Source organism: Rhagoletis pomonella, unplaced genomic scaffold (genome assembly GCF_013731165.1).
Source record: "Rhagoletis pomonella isolate Grant_MI unplaced genomic scaffold, Rhpom_1.0 Rhpom_scaffold_00886, whole genome shotgun sequence".
Classification (NCBI taxonomy): Eukaryota; Metazoa; Arthropoda; class Insecta; order Diptera; family Tephritidae; genus Rhagoletis; species Rhagoletis pomonella.
The window spans coordinates 1,841-22,097 of record NW_023459441.1 but is presented as its reverse complement, the minus strand read 5'-3'; the positions used below and the strand labels follow the sequence as shown (position 1 = coordinate 22,097).

At 40.0% G+C, this 20,257-nt stretch overlaps 1 protein-coding gene across 1 annotated transcript in view; it reads left to right on the top strand.

Annotated features, from left to right (window-relative positions):
• LOC118751658 (probable serine/threonine-protein kinase DDB_G0282963) overlaps positions 1-19,002 on the top strand; it is a gene marked incomplete at its 3' end in the record, with an annotated part of 31,586 nt that extends 12,584 nt beyond the window's left edge. The window contains exon 2 of the mRNA XM_036486471.1: positions 16,080-19,002. Within this exon, the coding sequence (XP_036342364.1) occupies positions 16,080-19,002 (2,923 nt within the window). The remainder of the gene's footprint in view (positions 1-16,079) is intronic.
• Positions 19,003-20,257: the final 1,255 nt, after the last annotated feature.

Below are 20,257 nucleotides of genomic sequence, written 5' to 3'. Positions count from 1 at the left end.
TTAGTAGTGCCGCTTGTGCGTCCAAGGGTTAAAGAACCGCATATGTAAAATTGCATACTTTACAGCGTTCACGCGCAACACCATTGCGTGATTTGTCAAGTTCGCTGCAAATGTTGTCATTAACCTTATTGTTTATTACAACAAAATGTTGTTGTGGTGTATTAACAGTTTTTACTTTTATTGTTTTTTTACTTATTTTATTTGTACATGCTCGTAGTAAAATATTTTCTTACTTATTTATTGCGCTTGTTATTGTTATTATAAAAGTGCATTCACACTTACACATAGATACAGATATCTTCACCTTGAGCTTATTGGTCACATTACATAAACACCGTTGAACTCTACACTCTAAAAAAAATGCATGTAAAACTACTATTTGAAGGTGTTTATTTTTCAACCAGAATCTGTGTACGTAGGAGATGTTTATGGTTTGATTTTGAACATGAGATGTTTAAAATATACATATTCAATATTTAAAATTGCAAGCATTTTGAATGTAAAAATATATTTTTTACTAATAATAAACAATAAGTGCTCATATTTACTCAATTTTAAACACTTTGTGTGTAATTTTTCTTTACGTGACAAATTTGGTATGTAAAAGTGAACACGTGGTGTGTAATTTTACACACATTAGGAGAGGAAACTGGTTACCTCTCTTTATATGCGCAAATTTAAACAAATTTTTTTTTTTAAAGTGTAGCTGTTGCATGTTGCAGCCATAATTATTGTTGGCAACACATGCATGCCTGCCACAACATTTACGCTGCAATTTTGTCTTTTTTTATTGTCACAGTTTATTATTTTTTTTTTGTAGTTTTTTAAGCTTTTTGATTTTTGTTTTTCAACCAACCACATTTGTTGTTGTTTGCATATTCTGAAGTTCAAGACGCGCATTGCCGTCTTCGTCGTCGTCGTCGTCGTGTGGCAGTAACGCTCTGTTTGCCACCAACAGCAGCACTCATCATCAGTCGTTGGTCTGACGGTTGTGGCGCCTGTCGGCAACCTTCACCTCCTTATGTGTGTGTCTGTCTGTGTGTGTGTGTGTGTGTGTGTGTGTGTGTGTTGATTAGCTACTTCGTGGTTACTCCGTCGCATTAATGACTACAACAATTGCAACTGCAACTGTAACTCCACAAGTGACACCAACGACGAACAGCAAAATACAATAAAACAAAACGAAGCACAGTCAACAGCAAAAAAAAAAAAAACTTAAACATATGCAAGTGCAAACGCAGCAGCAGCAACAACAAATCACCTGCCTGCTGCAGCCGCCACCTTAGCCACTTAGTTGGCTGCCGATGCAACATTGTATGTACGTGCTGTTGATGTGCCGATGGCAGCTGGTGATGCTGCCATTGCCTCCAGTGTTGTTGCTACTGCTGCTGTAGTTGTTGTTGTTGTTGTTGCTACTGCTGCTGTTGTTGTTGTTGTTGCTTCTGTTGGTGCCAGCTCACCTGCAATTACCGCATACTCCAGCCGTTTATTATTCTTTGTTGTGGGTCATTTTCGCTTCTGCTGCTGCTTGCTGTTGTTTGTTGTCGATGACTTCTTGAATTCTGCTCAGCATCACGCTACCCGCTGCCAGAAAACTTGATCTCCTCAAGTGTGAATTAAGTATTTATTTGCATTTTTTACACTTTTCCTTGCACATTTTGTGCTCATTGTTGCTGATGTGCCCCACTCAGTGTCGATTTTTTTTTTCGCACTTTATTCGCTTAATCGTAATTTTTCTGCCTTTTATCGCGCCAATTAAATACAAAGCGTGGACGCTTGACTGTGAATCTTAGCATGGAATATCTAGGCGTCCACGGCAGTTTACAATGTGCCTGTTGTTCTCTTTGTTGGTGTAGCCCGGCGTGACCCGGTGACCGATTGATTATTTCATTGCTATTGCCATTCCGAATGTTGCTTATTCTCTTCTTTTCTACAATGTTTATGGTTTTTAGTTGTTATTGTTGATCGCTTGGTCTTGGTATTGCGCTTGGTCTTGGTCTACTGTGGCGGTCAATTTATAAAAAACTTTATGGTTTTACTATTTCTAGCTGATTTTAGGAAGTAGTTCCAATGTTAGTTCTGCTTAGGATAGTACTTTTCCCAAAAAAGTCGGGGGAATTCGAGTTTATAAGAAAAAGAACTCTGCCACTTTTCCAAAACTTCCTGGATGTTTGGGTTTAGAGAAATAAGCTGAACAGGTATAAAGAAATGTTCAAGTGCGATTCTACTTAGTAAGTTTCTACCTAAACCTCATTGACTTTCAAAAAATCATATGGTGTCTCCTCGCTTAAGTGAAGAGCTAGCGCTAGAATATAAGATTACACTGAGTCCTCTTCTCTTACACTTTAGCTGTCAGACCGTAATATAAGCAATAAAGCTTTTCCACTTTGCTAAACTAGTCTAGCGATATTCCGCAGCGATTCTACCTAGAAAGCTTTTGCCTTACCTTCATTGAAGTAAATAAAGCTTCTGATAGGCCTTCGCTGCTGCGCACACAAAAGTTAAGGTTACGGAAGGATATCAGCGATAAGGTCCACTTTTTGGCATTTAATTTGATTTTTTCCTCCGCAATGGGCGCGCGACGATCTACTATTGCTCAGCCGTATACTACATCACCCCTAAGATCAGAAGAACCTCCACTGTTTCTCTGCGCCAAAATTCGCCTTTATTACAAATACGGTTTGTCAGGTGCGCTCGATATGCCTAAGCAACTATTTTTTCTTCGGCACGCATATCGCTGGTCTCCTTTATCTCGAGGGCGTCTATGCGTGGAAGTAAACCACCGCCGTGGCTTCAAGGGCGTTGGCTTCGTAGAAGTAAACGACTATATAGCCTTCGAATTACCACTTACAGACGGCTGAGTGCAACATGTCGTTTGTGACTTTCTACTCTCGAAGTCACCTATGTTGTTGCACTTCGTACGCAGGGTTTTTTCTGATCAGGTCCTTCTTAACCAAGTAAAATAGCACTGGCAGAATGCGTAGTAACTAGAAGATCGTCTAGTCCAGAGTAACGTCTATCTGGCCGCGCCAATTGTTTCGCCCAAGTCAGGAGCAGAAACATGATTAACTAGAGCCCCAGTAACCCGCTGTCACTACTCCAACCATAGGATCTATGGAGACTTTATAACTCTTTTTTGCCAAATACAGCTTACCGACAGGCATTAACACATAACAAATCGTGCTGCCCATTCAAGGTCAGAAGCAGACCAGAATGTGAGTAAATTGAATGCAGACTCTCTACAGTCAAGTCCATTCCTCTTATTTACACATATTTCTTGTCATAATCCTAAACAGTGGCCTCTAGCTCCTTATTTCTCTACCGGAGAAGGACTGGCCGGCCTCTTCAGGAAAGACTTTATTGGTTTTAAAGTAACACTCGCTGGTTCTCACGATGTGCCTCCCGATTTCTGCTATTTTAGTCCGTATACATAGTTGTATTTCGTTGCCTGGGCCACCATAACGTCTATCCACATAAGTACAATCTTATGCCGAGTTTAGTCTCAACTTAAAATTGGACAATTTTTAAAGAGGTACGAGTGATGTAAACGGCCTTAAGAGCAACTTGGAAAGTCCGCTAGCTAAAGTGCTGCGAGGACCACCGATTGCTAAACTCGCCCGTTGGTATTAAAAGCATGGAGTATATTTTCCTTGAACACAACTCTTTGTACTGGAGCTGGGACGCTCTTTCTGCTTAAGCTCTATCCGTGCCTGGTCAATAGTAAATTAAATAAAAAAATACAAGGATTAATAATCGACTATACCAACAACACACCAATATGGGTATGCCAAACGTACCGTGTACTCTCCGCAACGTCATCAACAATTTACCCTCAATTTGAGGTGAGTTACCAAACAAAGGAGAAATTAATTTTTTTTTTTTTTAAATGCTAAGATTCATTAAGCGCTGTCTTATTTCGTTCCTTTTACTAAATCAAAGATCATAGCCTACCGCCAAATATTAATGCAACCATGCGCGCTTGATTAGTGCCACTTCGGTAACTATTTATGTAGATACTTATATGCATTTCTGATGTGATTGGTTCATTTATGTATATTTTTTGATTGAAGAACTCAATTTGGTGGCAATCGAAAAGCCACAAAACAAAAAAAATCAAAATCTTATTTACAAAATAATGGAATTCAAAAAGTAAATTAATCACTGACCTTGTGCACGAATACGAATTTAAATGAAAATCTCTTTATTGCTACAATAAACCACAAGAAAATAAGATATGTTTTCACGGCGAGTATTTATGCTATCGCGCGCCGCCATTGACCCCCACAAAGAATGGCGCAAGGCGCGCACGAACGATCCCCCCCCCCCCCCTGCTGCACCCCTCACGCTTAACTTGCTTCAAGAGCATATGCAATTTTGCACACTTGCAACTGCAACGCGCACTCATCTTGCCACTTGCAATTTGCAACTCATCATTACTGGCTTCTTGTCGTTTTCAGCTTTTCGGTTTGTTTGTTTTTTGTTTTTTTTTGCTACCATGTTGTTGCTGACTCGCTTGCTGCCATTCTTTTTGGGTAATACAGCGTAAAATATTCCATTTGATATGACATTCATCGTCCCCACGATGGAATGCAAGGTCGTCGCCGCTGTTGGAATTTTGTTTATCATTTTTTTTTAGCACATGCAAACAAATTTTTTTTTTTTTTAATTTTTGCTATAACCTGCACGAAATGTGCTATGTGTACAGATACATAGTATGTGTATATACGTGTATTTTTATATGCCATATGTGTTTTGTTTTAGCCACTGTCTATTTCAGCATTCTCTTTAGACTCGCCTCAGCGGCTTGGTTGCGCTGGTCAGTGTTGCTTTAATGCGCATGCGTGCAAATTTGCATTAAATTTATGCATACATATGGGTAGGTAGTCATCATAAACCTTCAACTTCCTTATTTTGTCGGCTTATAGCCAACATACAAATAGACATTGTAACTCTGCAACTTTTGCCATTGCTTGCCTCGGCCGCTTCTCGTTCATAATTGACAGTTAATGACCAAAATCACCGAATTTGTCAGCGTTGTGTGACCAAATAAAGCATTTATGTACATTTTAATTAATTAATAATTGTTGTACATGTGTTTGTAAATGAATGTTAGGCGCGATTTGCATACGCACTACTCAGGCATGCGCCAACAAAATCTAAATGTTCATAAATTCATAATTACCAGCAACTATGAATCGCACAAACGGTCTGCTCGCTGCTTGCTGTTTCGTTCGGCCACCATCTTCATAGTTGTTTTACTAAATAATTAGTAGGTAGTAATAATATCATTAAGTTTTATGGCCTAAAATTGGTCGCAGCCTCCAAAAGCGTTTTAAATGCTTACAAAGTGCTTATGGATGACCCTCTCCTTGGCGAAGTTTTTGCGCTCAAATCGCCGGGTCAAATGTAATTTGCTATGCAACGGCGACTATAAGGTTTGCATAATTTTCATAATTTTGAAAATGTGTACTTATGTACATATATGGACATTTGTACATACCTTATGAAAAATGTACATTAGGTTGGGTCGCTACACAAAAAAAAAAAAAACATTGTAATAGGAACTCTACTTCATTTTTAAGGATTCTAGATTAGTAAAAGCTTCCGCCCAAGCTACGCCTTATCTGCTGATACCTTCATAATTGCTAAAAGGGTATTTTTGACTACTACATAGCACAAACAATGCGTGCGTGTTTCCTTTTAATCAAGGTTAAACCTACACGATCTTCGAATAAATTGAAGCAGATTCTTCACCGTCTTATCAGTAATGGCAAATAGGGGTGTCGTGTTTGCCGATCACAGTCTGATGTTTTTACCATGAAAAATTGTGAATCAGCAATCACACAACCCCTCGAATCCCCACAGTCATTGCTAAGCGAAATATTCAGAAAATTTCAAAATTCTATGGACGCAGGCGAGAGATTTTTAAAAGATTGCAGGCTGAGGGAATACATATCTGTTTTGTGCTTTGTCTAGCCTGGCATCCAGAGTAATAGTTCAACCAGCCACCGACATAAAATCACCACTGCATGGTGGTGATGTTGCCGTTGCTTCTCTCTCTCTAACTCCCTCTATCTCTCTCTCTCTCTCTCTCCTGTATATCTAGATTATTTTCTATCGCCAAAAGAATCTTCATGTCTGCCTTCGAAAGGGAGGCTATTAAAATATACTTATTTGACTTTCGCTGACATGGAGCCCACCGTCTAGTAGTATGGAAATGTCCCTTCCTGAAAGCGTATTTTAGAAACGCTCCACATTTTGCCGACTACGTAATGAAGCGTCTACAAAATACTCTATTTTATCAAAATTTTATTGTTTGAATTTAACGTACATAGTGATGGTGCCAAAGCGGCACTTAATATAAGCATACTTGTTAGTTAAGAGACCAGAATTGGGTTGTTCACACTTGCCTGGTTATAAGGTTATCTGGTTAAAAGTTATTATTCTGTAGTGTAGAAAGGGCAAACTTATGCCCAGTGGATTCATTGTGGTACCGTTTGAGAGCTGGTTTGGTTTCCGTCCGTCGCGCCATCTAGAACCGGCTACTGCGCTTAGGTCAAGCAGTCAAAAATGTAATGAGAAAATTAGCGCCTCCTAACCACCGCCAGAGCAGGACTATAATGGTCGCGTCAGAATCGGTACTTTGTGTACGTTCAGTATAAAACTTCATTATATAATAAACGCAGAAAGTTTACATTTGTCTAAAGAGGCGGGTGGGGCAACATTGACACCTGCCTCTCTGAGTTGATGGATGCCCAATAGGTAGAAGAACTATAAATATTTCTCCTTTGTGTGACAACATCAAGGCGCACGTCACAAATCGGAGCAGAAGCTCGACCAAGTTGAGGGATGCACTGCGACTGAATATTTGTTTAATTTTTAATAAAATCACCTTTTTGAGCAATGGGAAGCTTACGTATTTGTAAGTTAGTTTAAAAAAAAAGCATATTTTTCTGTGACGGTGGGACATCCAATATACATACATTTCTTTGAACGATGTTAACATCTCGCCATTAATGTAGATATTTTGTGGTAATAAATCCATGTAGCTTAAAGTCGATGTTTTCGAAACCTTGAGCCTTGAAAATGTTTTAATACATTACTAAAATATTTAAATTTTTAACTAAATAAATGAAAAAAAAATTCAAAAAACTTAACAACAATAAATTTGTCCTTAAGCCGAAATGAATCACATGAAAGGCATAGCTTTAGCTAAACACCTGTTGAATTTTAATGCACCTATGCTGATATTCACCACAAATATGCGCTTACAAAGATTTGTTGTATGCCGTTGCAAAATGTTAAACAATTTAACTTAAAATATATTTGTTGGCAACATATGTATCTACTAAAATTCATTGCACGCCTGTCCATCAGTTGAGTACACACAAACAACCTTTTCGAAAAAAAAAAATAGCAAACAAAACAAGGAATGCAATGTGTAATACTAAAATTTAAATACGCTACAAAATTTAAACAAACAATTAAATAAAAAAAAATAATAATTATTCTTTTAGTTAGCAAGCGAAAACGGTTGATTTCAATGTTTCTGGAAAAATAACAACAAAAAACATAGTGACTGGTGGCAATTACATACTGGAATTTAACCTCAGATGTCCATCAATTTGAAAAACATTTGAAGCAACAACAAAGCCAATTACTACTCCTAAGCAACCGAGCAAGTGCGCGCAAGTGAGAATTTCGTTTGCAGAAGGTTACATATGTACATTAGTGCGGATCGGTCCCCATACAAAAAAAAAGTTTTTCCAGTTCACCCCTAGGATTAAAGATATTTTGAAGGCGATCGCAAAAAAAATGTTTTTTTTTTTTGCCACGCCCCCCCCCGATTAAGGTAAGAATTGTGGCGGCTTCCAAGCCATGAACAACGGTGTACGGCTCATTAAAATCGGACTTAAAATGGCGACGTAGTGTCAAAAAAAGTAAATAGCCCAACGGGGGGGCGTGGCAAAAAAAAAAAATTTTTTTGCGATCGCCTTCAAAATATCTTTAATCCTAGGGGTGGACTGGAAAAACTTTTTTTGTCGATCCACCCTAATGTACATACATACAGAAGTCCATACAAGCGCACACCTTGCTGTGGTTAGTTTTCATTTAATAATTCAGGGTGGACGACCGACTACACTACTAGATTGTCCACCGCTGTTTGGTTTGAGTTATGTTTAAGCGCTTACATACGTATGTCTGTACACTTGTATGTATTTTCGTAGAATTATTTACCTAATTAAAATTCACCAATGTTAGCCAACAATTACTTATTAGTGCATACGTACATACACACATTCAGAAATCCACCCACTCGGCTTGACGGCCACTGCGCGCAAAAGTTGACGGTTAACAAATTTGTTTTTAATTCATTGCCTAATGCTAGAACCAACCAACTAACATTGGGCTTGACTTGGCCGCAGCCATTGACTGACTTACTTCGCTTAGACTTTACAACTGACCCTCTTTTTGCGAAGGCCAACTACCGATTTTCATGTACATTATTGTGTAAGAAATATTTTCCATGTAAAGTAATATTTTCCTTAATTGTTATTGGTGGGTTGGTTATTGCTACTTGTTTTTTTTTTTAATTTTTTGTGTTATTAAGTTTTATATTGAAGAACTTTCAAAATATAGTATTTGGCTCTGCAAGGGGTTTTCCTAGTTACTGCCCAGTAATTTTTTTTAATTTTACTAAAAAAATTAAATGAAATTTTTGTGCCGTTTTCACTAAAAGATTTCTATGCATTTATTTAGCTAAGTGTTAATCACAAATCTACTTATCTTCTCGCACGAATTATAAAAAAGAAATCTGTTAATACTAGCTTTCAAAACTTCAACTCAAGGTAATTGGATAATTTGGATAAACTGAAACCCAATCAGACCTGAAACGAAATTCTTGCTTGGGAGAGCATCTCGTAAGCCTCACTACTAAGTCCTGACCTTCGCGCAGGTGCCAAAGTATATTTTCTAAAAGTGCACTTTGCTGTTTACTTTAGAAAAATACACCTACATATCTACTAGGGTGTTCGATTATTCGCCGTTTTTTTTGAAAACCGGTTTTCGAGTTATTCGAAAAAGGGCAATTTTCATAAAACCGGCTCCCCATTTGCAAATTTGGAAAAAAAAAAAACGGATACACTGGTTTTATTTTAGACATTTTCTTATTTAGCTTGCGTTAATTTTTTCTTTAATTTTTTAACAGTCTATTGAAATACAGTATTCTAACTGATGTCACTAATAATATAGCGGTAATTAAGGTATTTTAAAATTTGTGTCATTTTCCTCTTTTACCTAGAATGACCCTAAGGCAAACAACTCGAAGTGAATTACAAGTAGAACAAAAAAAAAATAGTGACAAACTCACACTTAATGGGGTCGACTGATCTTAACAAGATTTCGATTCTTTAAATTAAACAGAGTTTAACAAGACAGAGTACAAAAAAAAAAAACAACAGTGACAGATTTTCGTTCGGTTTTCCTTTTTGGTTTTTAAGTAATTTTCTGGATTTCAAATATTTTTCCAGTACTTATACAGATATAAAATTAATACTAATCTGATCCATTTTTAATTTCTAGAATTTTTAGTTTTTGGTATATAAATAAACTAGGTGAAAACCCGATTTATTCGATTGTAGGTATTCGAAAAATAAAGATTTCAAAAAGCCGTTTTAAACCGGTTTGGAAAAACCGAGCACATCACCCTAATACCTTTCTTTTAAATAGGCTTTTGAAGAAGTTATATGTGAAACAACAAGTATGCCTTTGCGCAGTTAAACTTTTTGTTTAAAATTTTAGTAAATCACAAAAAAAATGTTCCGCTACTTTTCCACATATTAATATGTTGGCAAGCGTTGATAAATTAATTGCATAAAAAATTGTTAGCCTTGCAGTTGGATCAGTTAGCAAATTACCGTCTTAAGTGGCTGCGACGATAGCCGCAACACAGCTACAAAGTCAGCACACCTCCTTCAACGCTTCGCTGAGCAGCATAAAAGAAGTGGCCGCGACCATCTTAATGTCGTCGTGCAGTACCCCTTTGCTGTCAGTTGCTGACAAGAAGTACGTGACGCATGCGTCAATGCACAACGGACAAGCGACTAGCGATGCGTGAGACTGTGAGGCGTAGTTTTTGAGCGGAAACAGTTTTACCACACCTGAGATATGTTTAAAAGCTCTGCTCTGTGCCTTTATCTAGGTCTCTTGATTGAAAAGGAGGTTTAAAAGTGTGCAGACTTTAGAGATCATTTGAGAGTCGTGAAACCATTTATCAATGACATCAGCGTCAATTTCGCAGGCGAAATTCTATAAAAGGAATGACTAAATATGTTATCTTGTGGTAGTTCTCGGGTCATGCGCAACGTAAGGGATGATAATCTAAAAAAAGGCGGGTCCATTAACTGTGAAAGGACATCAAACAGAACGTTTAGGAGGAAGGGAGAATGCGCAAATACGACCCCTATCAAAGACGGAAACGAAAGCCAAGAGATTCCGAGTTTCTTGTAAAGGAGTATGAAAGCGACTATCAAAGCTTCGCCAGTAGCGACTAAGTACTCTCACTGCCTGTGTGGAGAAGGTTTCAATCATTTTTCTTCATCTGAATCCGCACTCCAATTGTGCGCTAACATTTCGTGCTTCTAGCTACGTGAGTTCCACCGCATAGTACTTACTTAATGCTCATTAGTTCAGATTGCTGCAGATCGATGACCTTCTTTTCCACATCGCCCACGCAGCTTGGTAACGCCTGATGCTTTGCAAGCCGCAACAACATGGTCCTATGTCCAGCATTTCGAATAAATTTTCGGTGGTATTACCTCTGTTAGTCGGCATCGGATTCATCCCACTCTCTTTGCTTCTTAGTCTCGAATCATTCTCCTAATATCGTGATCTACGCGACGTATTTCGACGTAGCAGAGCCATTACGCTAGTTTTCGGCTCTGGCATTTTGATGTTCACGAAGGCGGAAGCTGCGCAGTCTTGTCAAGCCGTTTCGATTCTCACCGGGTTTACTTCTTGCGGCGTGCAGATTATTTTAGGCTTCCACATGTGCTACCTATTTTGCTCCACCGATTTTACTCCAGAGAGGTTGAGCGGCCAGCTGTTGGCGTTGAGCCTACCGCTGTGTTGCTAATAGATGCCATCTTTTGCAAGCGGAGCTTCTGGTAGCAGAGCTCCTGTTGTTGCTGTTTTTTTTTAGTTAAGACTTCCAATTATTTCCCCCATTGTTTGTTATTATTACCAGCGGATCGTGTGTAGAGGACCAGGCCGTAATGGTCAAGAACGGGTATAACATCGGGAGCAGTATCTTTAAACGAAGTTTCCTGAGGGATGATCTGCATTTTGCCTGAAGTATCCAGCTCCCACTACGTACGGCGGCTTATGCCTCGATAGAGCCAGTTCATATCAACCCCTTAGAAGTCCACAGTTAAAAAGGCACTGCGACTCGTCCGGGGACTTCCATTGTGCCGCAGCCTGTGACAGTTATCAAAATCTGTATGCTTTTTTCGCTCCGGCCGTTATCATAGAAAGCAGCAAAGCCATGAGGTTTCCCTCAGTGACGACACATAGAAGCGATGTATACTCGCCCGGAGGCATGTATTTGTTAAGAGTTTTTTTCCAGACTTTTCATTCGCATTCTCCGCATCTATCAACTCATTTGGTCGCCTTGTACGACAAGTAGGGTCACGCAGCGGCACTATTCTGTTACCCGATGCCGCACGCGTTGCGTTATGTTATGATATATCATGTTATGTTATGTTATGTTATGTTATATTACTTCACAGTAGTTATTTTACTTATACTCTCAGGAAGTCGTCTCTATTAATAAATTTAATAAATCTAATTTACAGATACTATAGATTAGTTCCATATTTGGTATCTATTCGCTTGGTGCCTTGACCTTCTTAATCCCAGCAGATATTCGCATGTTAATTATCTAAAATTGCACTGCACAGAGGGGTATCCAAAAAAATTTAAGAGCATAAATTACCAACGTAAATATATAGGTAGACGCCCATTGACGGTCATTGCGGACGCGCTTCGATGCGTACGCATACGCTGTCCATTAGTAATTTGTTTTTCTACTAAAAGTAGACATTTGCCTAAATTGCAATAGAATGATAAATTTCAACATTGAAACGATGCTATGATCAATTTTTTTTTGCTATGCCATTCTGGCAATCGTATCTACTTATGATACTCTTGCATCATAATCACATACGCGTGCGCCGACAACTCAATGGCAACATTGGGGCGTGGTGAGGCGTGTCTAAGTAGAATGCAATTAAAAAAGCAAAAGTTTAATACCCGTAGCAAAATACATTTCCTCAGCAACAGCTAAGAATTCTTTTAACATGCATATAGTAACGCACATGAGTGTTTGTACGCTTTGCAGTGCGCCGGTGCTGCCTCACGGATGTGGCATGACAAAATACCAAAAAGCCATAAGAAGTCATGTCAAACCACTTTCATTGCTGCTGGCAGCCGCTGCTCTATTCAGCGTCGCCACAAACCGGTGCACACGCGCACCTACATACATACATACATACATACATACATACATAGGGGGGTACATATATACGTATGAACAACCAATCGGCGGCCTACCGCTGACCACTTAGCACGCAGACCAGCAGTCAATAGTCGAACACTAATTGTGGCATTTGCCTCTTGACTTACTTACCTAGTCGTACTAACTTGGCTTGCAGTTGCTTAAGTTGCCTTACCGAAAACCGTTATTTACGCCATAATCCTGTTTGACTTAGAACGAGTTTAGTTCAGCGAATTTCGAAATCGAGCGAGTTTACTTCTTTCTGATTTGTTTTTCCAGCACTTTTATTTATGTTTGAGTGTGCGTGTTTTATTTATTGCTTTTTTTTCATTTAACCAACGGAATTAACCATTAAATGGACTTTGGTTTTTTTTTTTTTGTTCAAAATAAACAAAACGTTCATTCCTGCGCGTACAATTCAAGTATTGCGCAGACTCAGCAGTTAGCGTAGAGCAGCGATGAAAATTTTGTGGTTGATTTTTCTTTGGATGCGGCGCGCGCGTTCGATTGGAAAATCGTCGATAAAGTGCATTCTGCAAATGGAAAGTGAAACTTTGTTCCGCTAGCAACTGGTAGTTAGCGGTGTATTTCGAGTACAAGGCTTTATTTTTTTAAACTTTCGAAATGAGAATTAAATAAGAAGACGCATATAGATTTCTAAATGAATTTAAATAAAAATATTTATGCAATGAGCTATTGAACATTGGGCAAGCAAACGAACGGAAATACATACATACATACGTAATTTATCTTCAAGGTAATTGTAAATATCCACACATACATATTATTTTAAGCGATGATATTCATGTTAGATAAACAGCTAACTATAGCCGTAAACAGCTAAACTTAGCTGAAATCGTAGAGAATTTAATGACCAACAATCTACTTCTCGTCTCGATGGCTCAGTATTCCGTTTTCATCAGGACAATTTTTTTTTTTTTAGAAAACCCAAGAAACTAATATTTCTGCGCTACTCAATTCATTTGCTGTTCCTTTGAGTTTAGAGCGTAAAGGGAACTATTACACAGTGCATGACTTTACAAAATGCATAGTAAGGTGAAGGATGCCAAGTGAAGCCAAATCCTTTTTCACCTGGTCTTTCCAACGCAGAGGAGGCATTCATTTTCCTCTGTTACCATAATCGCGACCCAAGTTGAATACTTTCAGAGCTGGACCTAGCCAGGGGAACCGCTGAATTTAAATTCGCTGCTGAGTTGCTCAACGTCATTTTACACAGCCGTATTAGTTTCTAGCTTGCGTGCTGTCGAAAACGGCTTTGGAATCGACAAATATTTAGATGGTGTGTGTCGAACCTAGTCTCGCGGGTCTTTTCCAAGATTTGGTGTATTGTGAACATAGCTGGGGAATAATGATTAGTAATCCTAATGATTAGTAATCGGATTAGAAACTTTTATTTTGCAGAATAATTGATTATTTAATTAGGATTAGTTGGCTATTCTAATCGATTACTTATTGATTAGATTAGAACTAATCAAAAATCTAATCGCGATTAGTGACGATTAGCATATCTAATCAAAACTAATCAAAAAAAAATTCGATTAGATTTCTCGATTAGTTTTGATTAGATTTGATTAGATCATTAGATAGTTGATCTAATCAAATCTAATCAAAACTAATCGAGAAATCTAATCGAATTTTTTTTGATTAGTTTTGATTAGATCGCTAATCGCCATTAGATTTTTGATTAGTTCTAATCTAATCAATTAGTAATCTAAAATATTAAAGAATCAAAAAAACTAGTGATTACATTATTTTATTTTTCTAATCGTAATGATTTCTAATTTAATCGAAGTTCCCCAGCTCTGATTGTGAATACCTGGTCTATGGTGGATTTGCCTGGTCTTAAGCCACACTAATAACGCACGATCAGTTAGTTGACGATGGGCATCGGACTTTCACACAATACACTCGATAAGACCTTGTAACCTATGCTTAGAAGGCTGATTCCATAGATTAGGCAGAGCACACTTAAATTCCACTCGCCGGGCATGCGTTCATTTGCCCATATTCTGCATAAGAGTTGATGCATACGTACGGTGACCATCCGTTCTGTTTTTTGCAGGACCGTACTGTTTTTCAAACGTCGGTCCTGCGTAGTTTTTCAAACCTGAAAAACCTGAAAATGTACTGATTTTTTCCAAGTGTCCTGCATTTGTCCCGCATTTTATTCGTTATTTTAAAATTATCGGACAATGGATGGATTTTTTCAAAAAAGTGTTTTTTGGTACTTTTCGTAGCTTTTCTTCAATATGTCATGAAAAAATCTCCTAATCAACGTAAGCGACTTACAGCTCGAAGGGTATTGATGTGCCTCTTACCAAAATATATAACTTGTGACGACTTCAATGAAAATTATTAGTGCTACAGGCGACCATTTGCATTTTGTCATCAAAGTCGAAAAAAGTGAGATATTCAATCAAATACGCAGTTTCATGTGATTATTTTTTTTCATTATTTTAAAAATTCGATAAAGAAGATATATCACTACAGTAAATTTTGAGCCAATGTATTAAGAATTTAGGATCATGAATAATCTTTTGATATTTTTATACCACGTAAATATATGTAGGCATATTTTTGAAAACTTGTCGTTCATTTTGAATCCATATTTATGGTCACCGTATGCATACGCCTTATCAGCTCCTCGCCACCATACTTGAATAGCTCGGCTGATAAGCCGTTAGCTCCAGCAGCTACCTCGTCGTCATAGTCAGGCGGTGGGGACATCGACTTCGGTGGGGTTTGCTTCTCCACTACCTTAAGTGCTGTTGCCATTCAATAGGGGGGAAAAGTATTTCTTCCATAATTTAAGTACTTTCTGGACATCGCCGCACTATGCCGCCATGGTTGTTCTTACAGGAGTTCGTCCTGGCATTGAAACCTTTCGTAAGTCGCCTAACTCTCTGATAAAATTTTCGGTCGGTCCGTAAAATGCCGCTCTTCACCACTAACGAAAATATTTTATCAAATCCTTCTGCTCATGAATTTTTCGCTAAAAAGCTGAAGCTATCAATGAAAATATTTTTAATCAAAATGAAAATTGTTCGCTACCAAATGCACTCACTTTCTATTTTTGTTTGGTGGAAAACGAATATTGTTTCATTGCCAACATGCCAGACCACAACGCAGCCAGAATACCCATTTGACAGCCGAAGACACATGCGGTTTGGCCCACTTTTCATGTTGCCGCACAACTATTGCCACAGGCAACTTGAATACACTTGCATGCTCACATGTCCATATGTATAGATGTTAATAAAAATATATATATAAATATATATATGTATATATGTACAGCCAAATAGTGGCATTTGCACTTATACACATATGTATGTATGTATTTATTTATGTACCGAGCATATGGTCACACTGGTGTGGAAACTCACAAGCGCGCGCTTTAATGAAATAAATTTCCCTTTTTAACATTTTCACTTGATTTTACATACATACATATTTCTCTCATTTATTTATTCATATGTTTGTCTGTATGTTTGTCTACTTGCAGTGTTGGCAATGCGAATTCAATGCCATTGGCAGTCAACATCAGTGGACGCGCGGACAAATTACTGCAAAATAGCCATAACCAACAGCAGATGGCCAACAAAAGCAGCAACAACAACTTCAACGATAGCATAAATAATTGTAGCAATAGCCCCAGCAGCAGCGGTAAAACAATGATGATGACCACCAATGCCATTAGCAACAAGCACACACAACACAACAACAACAACAACAGCAACATCAGTAGTAATAATAAGAGTAACGCTGTTACAAATACAGCCAAAACAAAGGCGATAAATACCAACAGCAGCAGCATTGGTAATAGCAACAATAATAGTATTTGCAACACCAACACTACCAAAAACAGGCTAAACTATGCGAACAGCAATGATGGTTACGCCAGTTTACTAGTCGCCAGCGATGTCGATAGTGGTGCGCCTTTCAGAGTATCAACGGCCACGAAGACGGCAGCAGCTGCAACAGCAACAGCAACAGCAAAAGCTAAATCAACAGTGCCAATAGCAACCACCTCAACACCGGGTGCAGCAGTGCGCGTCAAGAAACAGTCTACCAGTTCGACAATAACAACGACGACGACCGCGTCTAGTAGCGTGAGTGCCGACGAACACAACGAAGTGACGACAACCACAACGAAAACGGGGACGGGGACGGCGACGGGGACGGGGACGACGATACGGAGTAGCAACGGCGTCAAAGTCACAACGTCGTCAAAAACCAGCGATTCCAAATTGGCCCAGAGCGGTGGTGGCAGTGTGCGCCGCGGACGCACCAGTTCACATCAGTCGCACTATTCGACGGACAAAAGCGGCTCGTCCGGTTACTACAGTTCGAATGTTTGCTCCACATATTCACTGGACGAGCATATCTATTGTGAACCGGTTATAGATATCCTAGACGTGAGTGGCACTGGCACTGGCACTGGCACTGGTGGTGTTGGTGTTGGAGCCGGTGCTGGTAAGAGCAGCAGTAAAAGTGCAGTCAAAACAACTGTCAGCGGGAATAGCAACAGCAAAAACACAGCGGCGCCGACAACGACAACGGCCGCAACAACGATGGTTCATAGCCACGCGCGGGATATGAACAGCAAAGGAGGTGTGACACAGCGTTATTATGGACGTCGCAACGGCACGGCGGCAAGTCGAAACGGCGAAAGTGGTATTGCTGGTTGCAGCGAGTTGGACGGTGGCGAGGACGATTGCGATGGTGAAGCTGGCGATGCAGCTGCATCAGCGGCGCGATACCCCAGCAAGGCTGGCAATAGTTCGCAGGATGCGCCGAAGAGCACATTTGGCGCGGTCAGCAAAGTGCCGGCAAGCTTGGCATTCCTATTACAACGACAAACCTCCGAGGAATACACAGATTCACAATCGCAATATTTCAGCGATAATCTGCGCATACTCGAGACCAGCATCGAGAATCTCGATCGCCATTTGAAAAATTTTCCAAGTCTAAGTTCGCATGAACGCATTGCTGCCTTTGTACAGACCCAGCATCATCATCATCATCACCACGCATGCCTGCCGATGCCACCGCACGCGTTGGATGCTAGCGGCGGCGATAAGTTGGCTAGCCGTGTACCCCAACACCCGCATCATTATTTGCCCACCATTATGGAGGGCTACGATCCCGCCAATCAACCGCGTCGCTCATGGCCCGACGATATGGTGGACGATTCGCTGCTCGACATAGACCTCGACTCATTTTTGCTAGTCAATGAGCGCACTGCTGGCGGCAAGTTGCGCAAGCCACAGCAATTGCGCGATGGTGGCATCGATAATCCCACTTTTCTCACCGATGAGCAGGAGGAGGAGAATAATTATAAGTGTGCAAAGTATATAAATTCCTGCCCTGACGATGCGTATCGTGTCGAAAGTGATATCGTTGCTGGTACGGGCACCGTTTCGGAAAAGTCAGTTTCGGTCGCAGACCACTACATGAAACGCTATGAAGATCAGCTGCACTTCCAGAACACGCGTGAGCTGCTCGAGGATGTGCGCGACAAGATACGTTTGCTCTCGCAGGCGAGTGGCAGCGCCGGTACGCACAGCCCCGATGCACATTTGAATAATCCTGCGGCGCCTGCACAGCAACTGCCACATGAGCTGGAAGGCATGATTAAGACGCTGAAAAACGAGTTGGAAAACTATTTGGATCGCATGAACCAGCACAGTGAATTGGAAATACGTCAACTATGCAGCGGGCTTGTAAGAAATCACAATATCGTAAAAATGAAGAAGGCCTTCGAGCGTCGCCGTTCGACGCACAGTCTCGGTACGATCGAGTCGGATTACGGTTACATCGCCGGCAACTACGAGGAAATCTGCGATGGCGTGCCCGTAAGTATACGTGAACAAATCGCCTCGATACGCTGCGCGAGTGATCCGAATTTCAAAATGAAGCGAAAATCCCTGACTGAGGTATTTCCCGTCACCAATTGTTATGCAGAGTCGGAAACTTTGCAACGCGTATCGTCACAAACGTCGCTAGCGCAGCAGCAGCGTCGTCCATCGCTACCGCATCGCGATCGTTACACCGCGGAGCGTAGACAGCGCGAACGTGATCAAAATGTGATAACCTTGCATGTGCCCACAACGCAACTGCAACGCAATCTCTCATTCCAGCAGCCGGTATTGAGTAAATTAGATGCGAAAACATTATCAGCGCCACCGGCGGATGCCGAAATCGGCGGTAAAGGTAAACCAAATGGTGGCGGCTGCAGTTCGGCTGGTAATGGTAGCGGCGCGGAATCGGGCGAATCAGGTGATAAGGACTCAATTTTGGAATGGCATCGAAAGAAGCCGAGCATTTGGGAAATGTACTATGGTACGAATCGCATGAATCAATCGCTGTTGGGCAAGCGCAATGCCATGGCCGCGAACAACAGCAATCAAGTCACAATGTCTTATGTAAGTAGAGAAAAACTTTTTATTTGATACTTATGCATATTTGTAGCGTAATAGTTAACAAATTATTAGATCTAATTAACAAATCAAATAATCTCTTGCACATGATTTGAGACTTCCAAGAACGGGGATGAAAGCCTTGACTTACAAAAAAATAAGTCGATAAGTGAACAAAAAGTGAAATTGCGAGATATTCTGCTTATATATACGGCAGACAGATCCCACTCCATTTGGGTTATATGCAGGAAAGTTATGGATTTCACCGGATTCCGATTACCACAACTGTTTGGAAGATAAAGGGCAGAATAATCTCAAAATTTTCTCATATGCTCTTCGTCTTTCGGTAGGCTGAGGTTTAACTGTCTCACCTCCTGGAACTGGTATCAGCCTGTTGCTTAACTTCTTTCTAAGCATACTCTGCTTTTATATTTAGAATAATTGTAATCGTTTAGAATGGTCAACCTTTTAATGGTCCCTGTCGCAATATCTTAACCTAACCTGGCCTTGAACGAAGTAAAGGCATCAAAAATCGATAAGATACATTACATGTACATACATTGATATCTGGATTTCACCCTCATAGCAGCTCGAATGGTTTCCGTTGGCGGTCTGCCGGTCAAAACTCCCGGTGTAAGATCGCTGGTCATTTTTGTTGAAGAGGCGCCTTCAAAACATGATGCCGTTATCCTACAAAATTTTTCCAGCTGGAAAGTGAATTACCGTGGCCGCTCCTCAATTCTTATTAGGCTTCGTCTGTGGGAAGGAACAGACTAATCTGCGGAAGCAGGCAATTGGAACAACTAGGAATAAAAAAGTCGTTCAACCTACCAGATCATTGCATGGTCTTCCAAGCAGAACTTCTGGATTAAAGAAGGCTGCCGACTGGGTACTGACAATGCTTTTTAAACTATTTTCTCAGATAGTCAGGTAGCTCTAAAAGCTCTACACCTTGTCACAAGTAGGTCATAAACTGTAGCAAATTTCCGTAGATCACTTCAGGTGATGGCAGATCAGCTATGGATGCTGGAACTTTAGAAGTACACATCTTTGAAATTTTGTCATATAGAAAGAGTTTAAGCATGCGAATCGTCACTTTTAATCTAAATATACTACGATTCTTCAATTCAAATCACTTAGAATAGCTTCGCCGGAAACTACAAAAACGAAGAAGATCCCAAATCCGAATTCGAATGTCTCGCGTTCGTAGTAGGAGACTAGGGACTGTTTTCTCGACTGCCTGTTACATTTATTTAATTCG